General features: G+C 37.8%; 1 protein-coding gene across 1 annotated transcript in view; it reads left to right on the forward strand.

Annotated features, from left to right (window-relative positions):
* The window catches only part of LOC126101536 (uncharacterized), a 172,513-nt gene extending 157,373 nt beyond the window's left edge, over positions 1–15,140 (forward strand). The window contains exon 9 of the mRNA XM_049912212.1: positions 14,218–15,140. Within this exon, the coding sequence (XP_049768169.1) occupies positions 14,218–14,421 (204 nt within the window). The 3' untranslated portion in view covers positions 14,422–15,140. The remainder of the gene's footprint in view (positions 1–14,217) is intronic.
* The last annotated feature ends 1,727 nt before the right edge of the window (positions 15,141–16,867 follow it).

The raw sequence follows: 16,867 nt of genomic DNA on the forward strand, positions 1-16,867 counted from the left end.
TCATCTTATGAATTGGTCGCCACCACTTCTTAAAGTCTGCTGTTTCATTTCCATCCACCAAGTGTACAATGAAATTACAGTTTTCTATTACTGTAAGCTCTATTACTTATTGGATTGTGTACATTCTCTCTATTTTCTTGAAGCTCTTTTTATTACCCCAAATATCCCATCACATGATACTAATGAGTGACTGAGGATAGGGTAAAAATGTTCTATCATTTAAAACCAGTTTAACTCCAAGAGAGCTAACTGCAGGTGAATCATTATGCTGAGTTTGTTCTGTCCTGGGCAGTTACTGCTAAACATAAGTAATTTTTCCACATCTGGGACTACATTTTCATTGATGTAGCTTAATAGAAAAGTACAGACTTCACTGGGTCCTTTTTCACATTCCCTTCATGATGGAGATAAAAAAAAAAAAAAAAAAAAAAAAAAAAAACAGATGACCTTCTTTGTAGATTATGTATGCAAAATACTGAAATAATCAACTGGCACAAGTAGAACAGTTCTTGCACAGGGATGTGAGGAAGTTGAACATTTAGCTTGTGATCAAAATATAAAGCAGTAGTCCCAAGATCAGTTTCTGATTGTCTATTCTCATTCTGTATAGCATCATAAAAATTTGTAGATCTTTGGATATGGACAATTGTCTACAGTACTGCTGCTTGCTTTGTGAGTTCACTAAGTGTTTTGACTTAATCATTAATTTCAACTTTTTACAGCAGCAGCAAGTGTCCTTTAGATCTTCCAAAAGCAAGTTAAAAGTTTTCACAAAAACCTTATTATAGTACTCATGTTTCACTGGCAAGTTAGGATGCTTAACAATAAAAATGGTGTTTCTTTTCTTTCTTTCTTTCTTTTTTTTTCCAGATAGCTTGCAGTGAAGGTAGTGTGGCTGCACTAATGACTTTGATGGAAAATGGCCTAATGTGATCTAAAATGTTGACAATTTCCTCTTGTGGCATGTGATTAACACTCTTAAATAAACCCCTTCCATATTTCGGTCTCTGCCAATTACACAACAGTTCACAAATCCGCTTCTCTCTCTCATCAGATACTGCATAAATACTGAAATGAAATGCTGTGTGGCTAGGGCCTCCTGTCAGGTAGACCGGTCGTCTGTTGGTCAGTCCTTGTAGGAAAAGGTCCTGGTCAGTCTTCCATTCCGTGTTCAGAAAATGTGTTAAAGCAAGAGTTCTGTTGTTTTCTGCAACAATACTCAGACAGCCTCTTTGACTCTTGCAGTCTTCTCCTGTCATATTTTTCAGAACTGCTTTGCCTCTACAGCACACATGTTCCTCTCCATGAATTTTAGCTTTCTTTATAATATTTTTTCAGTATTCTGATGAATGTTTCATTCTTTTCTTTGCATAACTGTTGGTATAAACCTCTTTGTCCATTTTCATAAGAATATCAATCTCAATAATACCAGTTTGTTCTGTGCAGTTGTACCACACATTACTGTAGTGCCAATAGTTGAGAAGAAAAATAACCAAAGTCCCAGACTTGGGGCAATTCTGTGCCCCATTCAAACTTCCTACATCTGTTTTCATGGCGGAAAACAATGACTATGGTTCCAGAATGAGATTTTCACTCTGCAGCAGAGTGTGCGCTGATATGAAACTTCCTGGCAGATTAAAACTGTCTACCAGACCGAGACTCGAACTCAGGACCTTTGCCTTTCGCGGGCAAGTGCTCTACCAACTGAGCTACCCAAGCACGACTCACGTCCCATCCTCACAGCTTTACTTCTGCCAGTACCTCATCACCTACCTTCCAAACTTTACATAAGCTCTCCTTCGAATCATGCAGAAGTAGCACCCGTGAAAGAAAGGATATTGCCGAGATGTGGCTTAGTCACAGCCTGGGGGATGTTTCCAGAATGAGATTTTCACTCTGCAGTGGAGTGTGCACTGATATGAAACTTCCTGGCAGATTAAAACTGTGTGCTGGACCGAGACTCGAACTCGGGACCTTTGCCTTTCGTGGGTAGTGCTCTCATTCTGGAAACATCGCCCAGGCTGTGGCTAAGCCATGTCTCTGCAATATCCTTTCTTTCAGAAGTGCTAGTTCTGCAAGGTTCGCAGGAGAGCTTCTGTAAAGTTTGGAAGGTAGGAGACGAGGTACTGGCAGAAGTAAAGCTGTGAGAACGGGGCATGAGTCGTGCTTTGGTAGTTCAGTTGGTAGAGCACTTGCCCGCGAAAGGCAAAGGTCCCGAGTTCGAATCTCAGTCCGGCACACAGTTTTAATCTGCCAGGAAGTATCAATGACTATGGTTGTTTTTGTGCACAGTCTGGAGCAGCTACTTGCAGAGTATGGATTTCTGCCTGTAACTCAATTTTCACCAAAAGTGGACTCGGCAGGTTCTTGAAATCAGTGATTTGATAATGTTCTGGTGTGAGTCAAAATTTAGAAGGAAAGTGTTCATTGCTCAAATATGTGCTGTAAGAATAATATGTGGTGCTGACCTATGGCCATCTTGTAATATATGATGAAAGAGTTACAGATTTTGACCACTACTGCACAGTATATTTGTTCTCTCATGAAGTTTGTTTTAAATAATCCACTATAGTTCAAAGAGAAAATGATGTACGTAATAACAATACCAGAAGGAAAAAAAAAGCATTAATTACACCACAAGTAATGAAATGTTTTGGGCTATTATACAATGTTCGAATAGATTTCACATTTAAACTCAACATTTTGTCCCAGTCTACGGAGGATATTTTCAAGGAGGATTGTAGCTTCTTTGAATGTCTGATTCACACTCTGGTTCACTACCGACTGCAGCAAAATGTCGTTTATGCATGCTTCCATGTGTGACGTCACATGTTTTGAATACTCGAGCACAATTGGCCGTTGGCAGTTGCTGTCACCTTTTGTTTCATCACCCCATGATGGATGACTGGTATGCACCTTCTTCAGCACTGTAATTCAGATGTCATTCAATTTCACACCTTACTCCCTCCTATTAGTGTTTCTGGAGTGTTTTACAGTGTCTGTGGCCTCTCTGTATAGCCTTTCATGGTATCCAGTTGTGGCTGCCAGTACTTGACTCCTATCAAAATGAATGTGGTGGTCTCCACGCTGCAAAAAATGTTCTGCAACAGCTCATCTGTCAGCCCCCACCCCCCTTCTGTAGTTGCCCTTGTGCACTTTGTCATTTTTTGATCCTTCTTTTTTGTAGTACCCACGTACACCTTCCCGCAACTACACAATCCTATAAATTACTGCAGTTTGCGAGCATCATTGGTCAATTTTAGACAATCTTGTATCTTCTGAGTGAGCTTGTAGATAACCGCCATGTTCCGGTTTTTCATGTGACATCGCGCCATTGCATGGAAGCAAGCATAATCAGAATTTTGCTGCAGTCTGTAGTGAGCCAGGATGTGACTCGGACACTTAATAACTTACAATCCCCCGTGCAAATGTCCTCTGCGGATGAGGACAAAATGTTGGGTTTGGATGTGAAATCCATTTGACCATAGCATAATAGCCTGGAACATTTTATTAATTGTGGCTTTTCCATTTATGAAAGTTTACATTGTACAATTAATTACTCCACATTAAGATGTAAAGGCCTTTACATGTCTGCTTGTTTCTGTATGTGTGCGGATGGATATATGTATATATATATATGTGTGTGTGTGTGTGTGTGTGTGTGTGTGTGTGTGTGTGTACGTGCCCCTTTTTCCCCCTAAGGTAAGTCTTTCCACTCCCGGGATTAGAATGACTCCTTACCCTCTCCCTTAAAACCCACATCCTTTCGTCTTTCCCTCTCCTTCACTCTTTCCTGATGAAGCAACCGTGGGTTGCGAAAGCTTGAAATTTGTGTGTGTGTTTGTGTGTTTTTTATTGTGTCTATCTGCCAGCACTGTCTCGTTTAGTAAGTCACAGCATCTTTTTTAGTATATTTTTCCTATGTGGAATGTTTCTTTCTGTTATATTCAATATATAATGTTTGGAAGACAGCACAGTTAAATTTGAAAACAAAGTGAAAAAGTTTCTCTTTGTCAACTCCTTTGTCCTTTTTTTTCCATAGAAGAATTTCTAATTTTGTAATGTATGTATTTACATATGAATGTGTGATGTGAATACAAAATAACTCATTTCACATCATTATGATTAAGCACACAAATGATCGACCAAACATGAAACTAACTGACACAAGAACATATATGGGATAACAAGTATTTAACATATTGCCAGCACAGGCAGATGACATGTCTCTGGGTGGTTCAGGTACACCATATGAAAATGACACAGAGAAAAAGCATTTTATACAATAGAATAATTCAAAATGTGCCCTAAAGAGGATATTAAATATTAATGATGTTTCATGTATATATATTTGTGTGTGTGTAATGAATATATCTTGTGCTGTATGACAGACACTGACAGTTCTGTGTGGAAATCTAGAATAAATCATACTGGTCACAAGTTACTGACTCATACTGGTTACAAGTTACTGACATGAGGTGTAACCCATATTATGTAGTGATATTAGAGCACATATCTTGTGTAGTGATGACATCATAAAACACTTTTGCATAAGCAGCTACACATAAATGTAAAGATTTGCTGTGAGAAAAAGTTAGGATCACTGTGGACATGATGTAATTTGCACTAGCTATAGTGTACCAAAGAGCCCTACTATTGCACCTTATCTACATGCCATATAAGGTATATTATGCAATGTTTTCACACAGTGTGAATAGTCAGTGTCACCAGGAGCTCATTATATGAACAAATCTGCTGTAAGCCAACCTACAACCATACTGTGACGATTTTAATTATAAATTTGTGTTGTAATAAAGTTGTTGGGGTCTGACATTTTAACATTCAGTCTAATACATTCTTTTTTTCCCCTCTTATGGATCTCCAAGAGGTGCTGAAGGAAGACAGGTCTGTTAATAAGTACGATTTTTCATAGCATGTTGTTCTTAGCAGTTTGTGCATGAGTAAATTTGTTCCTACTTTTGCTGTATGTGGCTGCTTAAAGATTATTGTTTCAGGAAAAATGGACTTTGAGATTGTTTAAAGTAAAGAATGAGGCAATTTAGTATTGTTTAGAATAAATAGTGGATGTGAGCCATAATTAAGTTGAATGATTATCTATTACTGTTAGTATGATTAATATTACAGTAGCATTATGTTTTATTTTTTTGAGTGACTGGTGATTATTTATTACTGCTGGTGTGTTTAATATCAGTAGTGTGGTTCATTATTGTTCTCCCATCTCTACATGCTGTTGGCTATTAGTGCTGTGTTCTTATTTAATAGATGTCACAATTAAACTTATGACATATGCATGTATAGTGTTGAAGTATTCTGTTTTTATCTTACTACATCTACATGTACATACATACTCCGCAATCCACCATACGGTGCGTGGCGGAGGGTACCTCATACCACAACTAGCATCTTCTCTCCCTGTTCCACTCCCAAACAGAACGAGGGAAAAATGATTGCCTATATGCCTCTGTACGAGCCTTAATCTCTCTCATCTTATCTTTGTGGTCTTTCCACGAAATGTAAGTTGGCGGCAGTAAAATTGTACTGCAGTCAGCCTCAAATGCTGGTTCTCTAAATTTCCTCAGTAGCGATTCACGAAAAGAACGCCTCCTTTCCTCTAGAGACTCCCACCTGATTTCCTGAAGCATTTCCATAACACTCACGTGATGATCAAACCTACCAGTAACAAATCTAGCAGCCCGCCTCTGAATTGCTTCTATGTCCTCCCTCAATCCGACCTGATAGGGATCCCAAACACTTGAGCAGTACTCAAGAATAGTTCGTACCAGCGTTCCATAAGCACTCTCCTTTACAGATGAACCACATCTTCCCAAAATTCTACCAATGAACCGAAGACAACCATCCGCCTTCCCCACAACTGCCATTACATGCTTGCCCCACTTCATATCGCTCTGCATTGTTATGCCCAAATATTTAATCGACGTGACTGTGTCAAGCGCTACACTTCTAATGGAGTATTCAAGCATTACAGGATTTTTTCCCTATTCATCTGCATTAATTTACATTTATCTATATTTAGAGTTAGCTGCCATTCTTTACACCAATCACAAATCCTGTCCAAGTCATCTTGTATCCTCCTACAGTCACTCAATGGCGACACCTTCCCGTACACCACAGAATCATCAGTAAACAGCTGCACATTGCTATCCACCCTATCCAAAAGATCATTTATGTAGATAGAAAACAACAGAGGACCTACCACACTTCCCTGGGGCACTCCAGATGATACCCTCACCTCCGATGAACACTCACTCCTACTTTATGGGAGCAGTCAGACAAAACATGGGGGAAAGATATAAGATTAAAGTGTTGTATTATTATTACTCTTTAAGCATTTCTTCAGTTCTGAAAGCAAATGGAACAGTATATGGACTGGCCGTAACTGTAATTAAATGAGTCAGTACTTCACTACGGAAATAACAGAGAATAGTTTGAATACTGCTGACTGTGCACTGTCTGCTGTTATGAAAAATGATGTTGATGCCCTTCTTTAGAAAGATGTTTGTTGGCTCTGCTGATCTGCTGCAGGTATTCCAGTGAATTCCTTGACACCTATGTTCATAAGAAAGCAATGGTGCATTTATGAAGAGGCATGTCGTTTGACTCTTCTTATCATTTTTTAACTTGTATGGTCATCTGCTTGTTGTCTTTAGAGACAATAGTAATGTAAGTATTCTCGAAGCCTTTGAGGATAATAACAAGATACTATCATCCATCAATTCGTAGCTATTATGTGCAGACTTACAGCTGACTTTACCAGCTATCCAGCTGTATCACACTACTCCATCAGTTCACCAGACATTAAATACTTTGTTCTTGCAAATGCCTTGAAGCATGAGAAATAATGAAATTATAACAGCAAGATTCTGGTGATGAAAGCATTTAGACACTAAACATAATAGACAGCTTCTTATTTAAAATATATATTTTAGTGTAGGGATAGTTCCAGCCATAAGAAACTGAAGATAAACCCCTTCACTTTTCTTTCCTGGGAGTTTTCATAGTACATTATCACTTGTCAGAAAACTGTGTTCTATTATTATAACAGCTGGAATTTTTAGTTGATGTTGGAAGAATATTAAACTAGTTTGAACACCAAAATGCATTTAATCTTCTAACAATTTTGTAGATATATTTAATATCATTGGCTGATTTACATCTGAGTGGCACCCACGAGCTCTGTGGCATTAAATATAGGGTGACACAGAACAACGGGAATATTTGAAATGAGTAGTGGCAGCTATGGGCAGGTTGCAGCACTGCAGTTTCATGACAGTTAGTGAGTAAACTGCCAACAATTTCAGTAATCATGGATCTGTGTAACAGACAACAGCATGCGTTAGCCACAAAAACGTTTTATAAAAACAATGATAGTTTGGTAGCGGCACAGAGGGAGCTTCGATAATTTAATTTAGGACATCATGATGCTGTTCTGTCGAAACACATGATAAAATGTTGGATTAAAAACTTTCAAGAGACTGGATCTACCCTCAAGAAGAAATGAACAGGACGAGCAAGAAATGTGCGTTGTCCAGCGGACATTGATGTTGTATGTGGGTCTGTCTTATGGAACACATGGCATTCAATTCATAAGCAAGCAGTAGTGGTTGGAATGTCCCAGGAGAGTGTTTGCAGAATTCTTCATCTTGATTTAAAATTTCATTCATACAAACTACAGATGGTGCAGCAATTTAAAGACAACAATTACCGGTTATGATTAGGATTCTGTCAACAAATGATAACAAAAATAGACAATGACGATGAATTTCTAAATAAGTTATGGATGTCAGATGAGGCACATTTTCATCTCACAGGTTATGTTAATAAACAGAACTACCATTACTGGTCAAACATAAATCATAACAAAGTTCATGAGCGCCCTTTACATGATAGTAAAGTGACAGTATGGTGTGGTACTTCACCACATGGGATTATCAGACTGTATTTTTTCACAAGTGAACAGGGAAACACAATAACTGTCAATGCTGATCTTTACGTGGAGATGTTACAAACTTTCCTTACACCTGCGTGGAACAACTTTTCGAATGTTCAAGAAGCCTGATTTCAAGAGGACGGAGCGACATCACACACTGCACGGCTGTCAATGACATATGCATGAGAATTGTTTGGCAACAGTGTGACCTCATGATTCAGTAACATTCCCTGGTGACCTAGATCGCCATATTTATCCTTTTGTGATTTTTTTCTTGTGGGGCCACCTCAAGAGCAAAGTATATACAACTCAACCAAGAACCCTGGATGAGTTAAAACAGAGAATTTGGGACGTAATTCATAGTATCCCAGCTGAGATGTTGCAGCAGTCAATGAGAAATTTTGACAGCAGATTTTACAAATGTATTCATACAGGAGTACGCGATCTAAAGGACATAATTTTAAAAAAAATGATAAATGCCATCAAGGTTTTGTAAATGAAAAAGTTGTAGGTTTCAGTTACTATGAATGCAATTTCTTTACTTCACCACTTCTATTTTTCTATGTCACCCTGTATAATTTCCTCCAAAGCCTAGTGACTAATGCAAGACAAGCATTGGAGTATGTTGCATATTGACTTGACAATGCCTGGTCATGGTTTTCTAGTTCCATGCCAGTACTAGTCAGTATAAAATTGTTGCCTGTGAACTGGACCCAAGTGCCCAAGTGAATGAGACAGGAACTGCAATTGAGGTTAGCAAAGCAAAATCTGAAATACTTTACTCCATTTTCAAATGCTCCTTTACAAAGGAAAGCACAGGAGTATTGCCCCAATTTAATCCTTGTACCAATGAAAAGATGAATGAAATGAGTATTAGTGTTAGTGGTGTTGAGAACCAGCTGAAATCATTAAAATTTAACAAAGCTCCAAGGCTCGATGGAGTCCCTATCAGATTCTATACTGGCTTTGCAGCTGAGTTAGCCCCTCTTCTAACTATATTCTACCATAGATACCTCAAACAAAAAGCCATGCCCAGTTCTCAGAAAAAACCACTGGTCACACCCATCTACAAGAAGGGTCGTAGAAGTGATTACGAAACTACCATCCAAAATCCTTGACATTGATTTGTTTTACTATCTTGAGCTCAAACATAATGAGGCATCTTGAACAGAATGACCTCCTCAATGCCAACCATCATGGATTCCAAAAATATCAATCATGTGAAACTCAACTTGAACCTTTCTCACATAAGATATTAAAAGCTTTGGATAAAGGCAATCAGGTAGATGCAGTATTTCTTGATTTCTGAGAAACATTTGATTCAGTACCACACCTACACATCAAAAGTATGATCATATGTGGTATCTAGTGAAATTTTTGATTGGATTGAGGACTGTTTATTAGGGAGGAAGCAGCATGTTATCTTGGATGGAGAGTCATTATCAGCTGTAGAAATAACTTCAGGTGTGCCCCAGGGAAGCATGTTAAGACCCTTGCTGTTCATGTTATATGTGACAACCTTGCAGACAATGTTAATAAAAACCTCAGACTTTTTACAGATGATGCAATTATCTATAATGAAGTACTGTCAGAAAGAAGCTGCATAAATATTCAGTCAGATCTCGATAAGATTTCAAAGTGGTGCGAAGATTGGCAGCTTGCTGTAAATGTTCAGGAATGTAAAATTGTGCACTTCACACAAAAAAAAAAAGGGCCATGGTATCCTATGACTATAACATTAGTGAGTCACTGTTTAAATCAGCCGACTCATATAAATATCTGCATGTAACACTTTGTAGGGATATAAAGTGGAATGATCACATAGGTTCAGTTGTGGGTACAGCAGGTGGTAGACTTTTCAGGAAGTACAATCGGTCTACAAAGGAGATTGCTTACATATCTCTTGTGTGACTGGTTCTAGAATATTGTTCAAGTGTGTGGGACCTGTACCAAATATGACTAAAAGGGGATACTGAACGTATACAGAGAAGGGCAGTTCGGATAGTCACAGGTTTGTTTGATCCATGGTAGAGCGTCAGAGAGATACTGAAGAATTTGGACTGGCAGAGTCTTGAAGATAGATGTAAACTATCCTTATAAAGTCTATTAACAATGTTTAAAGAACCAACTTTAAATGTTGATTCCGGGAATGTACTACACTCCCCTACCTATTGCTCACATAGGGATCGTGAGGATAAGATTAGAATAACTGCTGCATGTACCGGAGCTTTCAAACTGTAGTAACCAAACCAACTGCGGGAACGCCTTGGGCTGCGGATCGGAGCCGCCAGGCGGGGAAGCCGCCGGCGGTGGAGCACGCACCACCGGGTAAACACAAGGACGAGTCGGACGACAGACCAACGACAAACAACCATGACTGACTATGACCGACACAACAAGGAAGAGATAAACAACGGAGGTTTGTAGAAACCACAACACCAAACACCAACAGTAAATCCACTCGGAACCAGAGCCAGGCAAAAGTCAACAACAAGCAACGACATGAATGCAGTACCGCCGAGATAGAAACTCAATCCAGAGCGAGTACCAGACTGGCTGAACTAGGGCAGAGCGGGTCCGTATACACGAAACCGGAGGGAGCGGCTATTGGCCGCTGTCAGCACATGGCGTAGCGGTGGCACCATCCCTGCGCGGAATAGCCGCTGTGGATGCGGAGCCCTCTATAAGCTGACCACATCCATTTGTTCTGGCGCGTGTTTGACTTCCGCGGCGTGAGGTACTAGACAAACAATCAGTTTTCTTGTGCGCCACATGTGAATGAAACAGGAAGAAACCCAAATAACTGGTACAGTGGGACATAGCCTCAGCCATGCACCTCACTGTGGTTTGCAGAATATAGGTGTAAATGTAGAACTGTTTCTACGGTTTATATACATTAGAACTTGATCCTGTCAGTCATATGTTTTGTAAATCTGCTTATGTATTACAATAAGAATTGTTTTACTTGAAGCAGTTGGTGTGAATTGATAAAAGTCACATGTACTGAATATTAAATGATTGTGACTGGAAATATTCTTTTTCTAGCACATTGCAAACATCATTACAGAGCAGATTTATCAATCTTTGATATTAAATGCATTTTGGGGGTGAATTTTGCTGATGATTGTGTTACAGTATTGTCCACAAATAGAAGTAAATCTCATCTTTTAGAGTGTATCATTCTTTTTGAGTCATAGATAGCACAGTATTGTTAAACTTGTAACAGATATTAGCAAAACAGAATCAGTATTGCTATTTGCTCAATGGTCCTTTTCATTAAAGATTGGATCAAAAATTACTTTTAAGGGATTGCTCAGATTGGCATCATTATGTAGCCAGGTTTTTTTATGCCTATTTTATTAGTTGATAGCTTCTTATAGAACTAATAATGTTCAACACATATATGACTGCACTGCAGGGTATATTGCAGTATTTCTTGGAAGATGTTCTTATGAACATTTGACTGCTAGAACATGTTCAGCATGATACAGACTTTTTAATTGCATGCACAGTCCAAAATAATCAGGAGCAAAGTTGCTAAGGAAATATGTTGATGTGAATCAAATGTTCAGTCTCCAGATGATGTGGTTTAACACAACATAATCACTAGAATACTTGACTCCTCAGATAGGAATATATGGAGAAACTATGAGAGCTTGATGAAGTCAAAGTAGGATCTGCTTTAAACAAATAACTGTAATGCTAGAAGTTATTCAGCAAGCACTTGTGAAGTTCTTTTGAGTACATGTATTAGATTATGACTTTCAGCTATAATCTTTGGAAATATTATGGTTGTCTGCACCCTCCAATGAGATCATTAATATACTATGAAACAATGCAGTAAGCAGCTGGAACAAGAAACAAAATTAAAGCAGTCCTACAGTCTCACAAGTAGTGTCACAGGATACACGTGCACTTTGAATATTTAAGCATCTGAGAAATGCAAAGAAACAAAAGTATTTTTAAGAGAGAAAAAATATATGTGATTTGTCAAAGAAATTTCCTCAAAAGAGATGTGGCAGGCAAAAGAGAAAAGTGAAGCTAATTATAAATGACAGAATGCACCAGAGACAAAAAGATATCCAAGTGGTAAAGCAATTTACCAAGTCCCAGGTTTTTATGCTACAACTTATATTCTGCTACAAATTATTGTATTTTTTAGAGCAAAATACTGATCATTGGTGATGCATGAAGTGTTATGCAGTGCATGGATGTTTCCTCCTATTTACAGCATGTAGCCAATCATGGTACTGTAACGCCACCCAAATGTGGAGAAATGGAATAGTGCAAGAGTGCCATAGGATGAACTGCAGGATATTTCAAAGATGAAATGCACATGACATTGAACAGAGCAGTTCAGTAATTTTCTTATTCACAGTGGAGTGGTTCTTGCTTTATGATACAAGACCATTGCATTGGTGATAAAAAAAAAAGGGTTGTAAAGCATGCTATTGTGTAATATGTTTTCATTAACATCTGTACTTACTTAACCATTCATCAAAGCTACTGGTGTATTCTGTACAAGAAGAATAGATTGACACCATTAGCTACTGCCGCCTTGTTGCACTGCCAACATACACTCCCCGGTAAAAACAGTAACAACCGTATGAGTCCGTTCAAAAAATTCCAGAACTTTGTCCACAAAATTTTTCTGTGCTTACCTTTAACTTACTGTGTATGGTCTCCTTCAAAATACTATCCGCCACAACTGATACACTTCTCCCAATGCCGTTTCCACTTGCGAAACCAGTCTTGGTACACTTCTTATTGGATTGTGTGAGATGCCATCTGCAAATTTTCTTCTATCTTACCTGTCATTGTAAATTTTCATCCTTTCAACGGGGTTTCCAACTGTGGAAATTAAAAAAAGTCCACGGGCCAATTTTGGAGAATACGGACGACGAGGCAGCACAGTGATTACATTTCTGTGCATTAGTCATGCGCCAACAAAGATGAATGTGCAGGTGCGTTATTGTGATGCAGTAGCCATGAACTGTCTCATCTCATTTCAGGCCATTCTCACATTTTCTCACAGTCATTGCAACACATCCCGATAGTATCATTGATTAACAGTTTGTCCATGTGGCATGAAGTCATGATGAACTAATCCTTCAAAGTCAAACAAAACTATCAACATGGCTTTGACATTTGACCTGACCTGATGAGCTTATTTTGGTCTTGGAGAACCTTTCCCGAACCATTGTGGAGATTTAACCTTGGTCTCAATGTCATAACTGTTGACCCATGTGCCATCACCAGTTATGATTCTCTTCAGGAACATCGTCCCATTTGCACGATCCAAAAACTCTTCACAGATTGCAAGGTGAAGATCTTTCTGGTCTTGACTCATGAGCTGTGGGGTGAACTTGGTGGCAACATACTAAGACTCATCACTGCAATAAAAATCCTACTCTGGTGCCATAGATTGCTGATGGCATTATTTACACCATTCAAAGTAAATCTGCACATTCAGTCCAGTGAAAAAGTGGTTTCCGGGCAGCAGCCTAACCATGAAAATCTAATTTTATCACTGTTTCATGGACTGTTCTCTCTCTGACTTCTGTACTTGAGCTTCTGTGAAGTCCACTGGTAGCTGATAAAGATGTCTACCAATTTGTTTGTGAATTGTGTTTCAGAGTGATCAATATCAGTTAATTTTTATGGTCTAACAAGAAATGATTGGGTTTAGTATTTGCATGAGTTTTCCACTTCACAATAATAATCATAATAATGCACCTAGGTGGAGGTAACTCTCAGCATTCTCTCAGAAAGAGTTCATGACCTCATTTTTCCTTCAGTTGTGTCCAGTTTGAGTTTAATCATTTTCCTTTTTTGATTTTTTGTGTCAGAAAATGCATTATGGCATTATCTGATGTCACATGAATGGTCTTCAGTGCATGTATGTAGCGTTCAGACACCATAGGTTGTTCTCCCCGCCCCCCCCCCCCCCCCCCCCTGTTGATTACATGTGGTACAAGTAGTCTACTAGTAATATAGAACATGTCAATTGAAATAATACATTGAATTGCTAAGAAGATGAATTATTACTTTTAAATAACTCATTGTGCTCTATAATGCTGGTGGTGGTTGCATGATGATAGGACATACACATATTTTGTAGTATATTATGAGAAAATATATGGGTTCTTTTGAATTCCCTTCAGTTACAGATCATTAATGTATCTAAATTATATAATTGAAGTTTTTCATATCATTGGTTACCCTCAACAAATTGCAACATTTTTCAGGTTGACCGTCGCCGAATGCCACCACCAAAGGCAGCACCATTGAAGAAACGTCGCTCTCGACACGGTGCTGCTGACTTTACTGGTAGCTACAGCACACCAAGTACACCTCCAAGTCAGTCTCGCACTGCAAACAGTGAGCCAGGGCAGGATTCAGACTCTGACTCGGCATGTGGCTTCGGCAATAATTGGCAAGGCACTGTTTGATGAATGTGTTGTGAATTTCATCCATGAGAGACTGTCTTGTGTTGGCTTGCTTGTTTTTGAGCTGCTCCAGTCCCAAAGTATTTTTAAAACATTTTAGTATTGTGAAACCAGTTTCTATAATATTGATGTAGTGGTATTCAGTTTGATGTATTGCTTTCTTTCCTTTAAGTTGTTTTATATTTATTATAAAATTCTGAGTATTATTTTTGTATTTTTACAGATATGTTGTATGTTTGATAAAAGCTGTTATCAACCTACAGTATTTTTACTTTTGTACAATAGTTTCTGTGTTATCTGTTTTGCTTCATCTCTTTGTAAAATTGTCCTGGATTTTGTTCTAAATTCAGCATTAAAGTCAATTTAATATCAATGTAAATCATTTTACTGCAGTGCTATAATTTAGTCTTAGAAATAATTGTCTCTACAAGTTGTTTTCTTTGTGATATATTGTCCTGAAGTAAACTTGTTCTCGTCAGCATTCAATTCTAGTTTTTAGAAACATGTAGGAAAGATAGAAAAGGAAATAAACTGTTCAGTTCTTTTCGCATTCATGGTAATTAATAATTAGAATTTATTTTTATGTGAGAAATGTACATTACTCAATGATTTAGTTGATGCACATGTGAATCTCAATAATTGTACTTGTAGAGTATGACTGATGGTTTACTGTAGAAATTAATGTAACATTGTGAATTAAATAAAATAAGTTTTTTTAACAACTTACAGTTCAAAATTTTATTTTAATATACGTATGTACTGAAATTTCAGTTAAATGACTAAAATGTTGTAATTTAATATTGCCTGAATCCATACTTTCCAACACACCTTGCGAATACTGAGAAGTCAAATAAAATGTGATAATCACATCACTGACTGTGCTGTAACCTAAAATATAATAGACCTAAGCCAATTATGGACTGCTCTCACTTGGGCAGACTATGTGCACTCCCTCATGTAAAATGTGTACAGATGTCTATATATCATAAGTGCTGCAGGTTTTTTGGTTTCCCATACATGAGTACATGTATTGTACCACATTAAAAGGCCAGAGTGCAGATTAGAGGTATGTTAAGGGCATTTAATATCACTTTTATGACCAAAAGAAGGTGTTAGGTTACATTGACTGCAGCTTCTTATTACTCAACCTTCACCACATTTTATCCCCTTGAAGCATGGTCCTTTGCTCAAAGTCTGAGGACACTGCTTAGAGGTAGAAGGTAAACAGTGTACCTGTAAATGTTGTGGGCACCTGCTTGGCTACCGTATCTGCTAAATTCCTTTCCCCCGATTTCTACATGTCCTGGTACCCACCACAGAATGATAAGAAAAGAGAATCGCAACTCCCATGTTAAAAAGAGGAAAATACAGACAGATAACAGCGCCTCTAGTGGTATGGAGTTGATCTAAAAAAGGATAAACATTGTGGGTGGCATCCCTCCTATGTACGTCGTAGGGTGATTTTTTTCTTTTTTTATATTTTTTTCTTGTAATTTTCTTATCTCAGTTTTCTGGGCATGCTATGTAATTATTTTGACTAGCATCATCATAAAAATAATTTAAACACAGCTATAGCACATTGCAATACAAACCTATTATTCAGGAATATTTGTAGCTGCAACAATTTTATTTAATTTCAGTTATTTACACTACAAGCTTGTTTCAAGTGTTGTGTCTAGTTCTTGTGATGCACAAAACATCCTGGAGCTTTTATATGTTTATAGAAATCAGTATAAGTGTGTCGGTTTACAAGTCTATTTTTGACATTTGCATCTGACAGTCACTGCTCCTATGGTATTTTCTTGAGCAGCGACTGTCAGATGCAAATGTCAAAAATAGACTCGCAAGCTGACACACACATATTGATTTCTATCAATACATGAAAGCTCCTCGACATTTTGTGTGTCATAAGAACTAGACGCAACACTTGATATTGATAGTAAGTCGAAACAAGCTCAGAGTCTAAATAATGTCACAAGCTAAATAAAAATTGTAGCAGCTAAATTGGACTACAAACATTACTGAATAATGTCATACTTTACATCATACAAGCCATGGGGCCAATAGAGAAAAAAAATAATATTAAGAGAATAATCAGCAGTTAAAGAGGTTCAATTAAGAAATCTAGAGGGGCTGGCCAGTACTTACCTCAGCTCAGTACAGCCGATAGATTTTTGTTTCACATCTCTATATGAGATTTTCCATTAATCATTTCAATTAAGAAATCTGTATGATATTGTTAATTAATGAAGAATTCTGAAATTTGTTACAACTATGTTTGAGGACTGTAATTTCTGAGTAATTGCCCAGCAAACTTGCAGTACTGACTATTAATTTCTTAAAAAATGTTCCTGCACCTTTTGATTAACACAAAAAAGAAGACATCAGCATTAAGTACTAAAATTAGGAAAGGCAGATAAAAACAGCAAAATGAAAAAAAAAACTTATT

The sequence above is a fragment of the Schistocerca cancellata genome, chromosome 1 (genome assembly GCF_023864275.1).
Source record: "Schistocerca cancellata isolate TAMUIC-IGC-003103 chromosome 1, iqSchCanc2.1, whole genome shotgun sequence".
Lineage (NCBI taxonomy): Eukaryota > Metazoa > Arthropoda > Insecta > Orthoptera > Acrididae > Schistocerca > Schistocerca cancellata.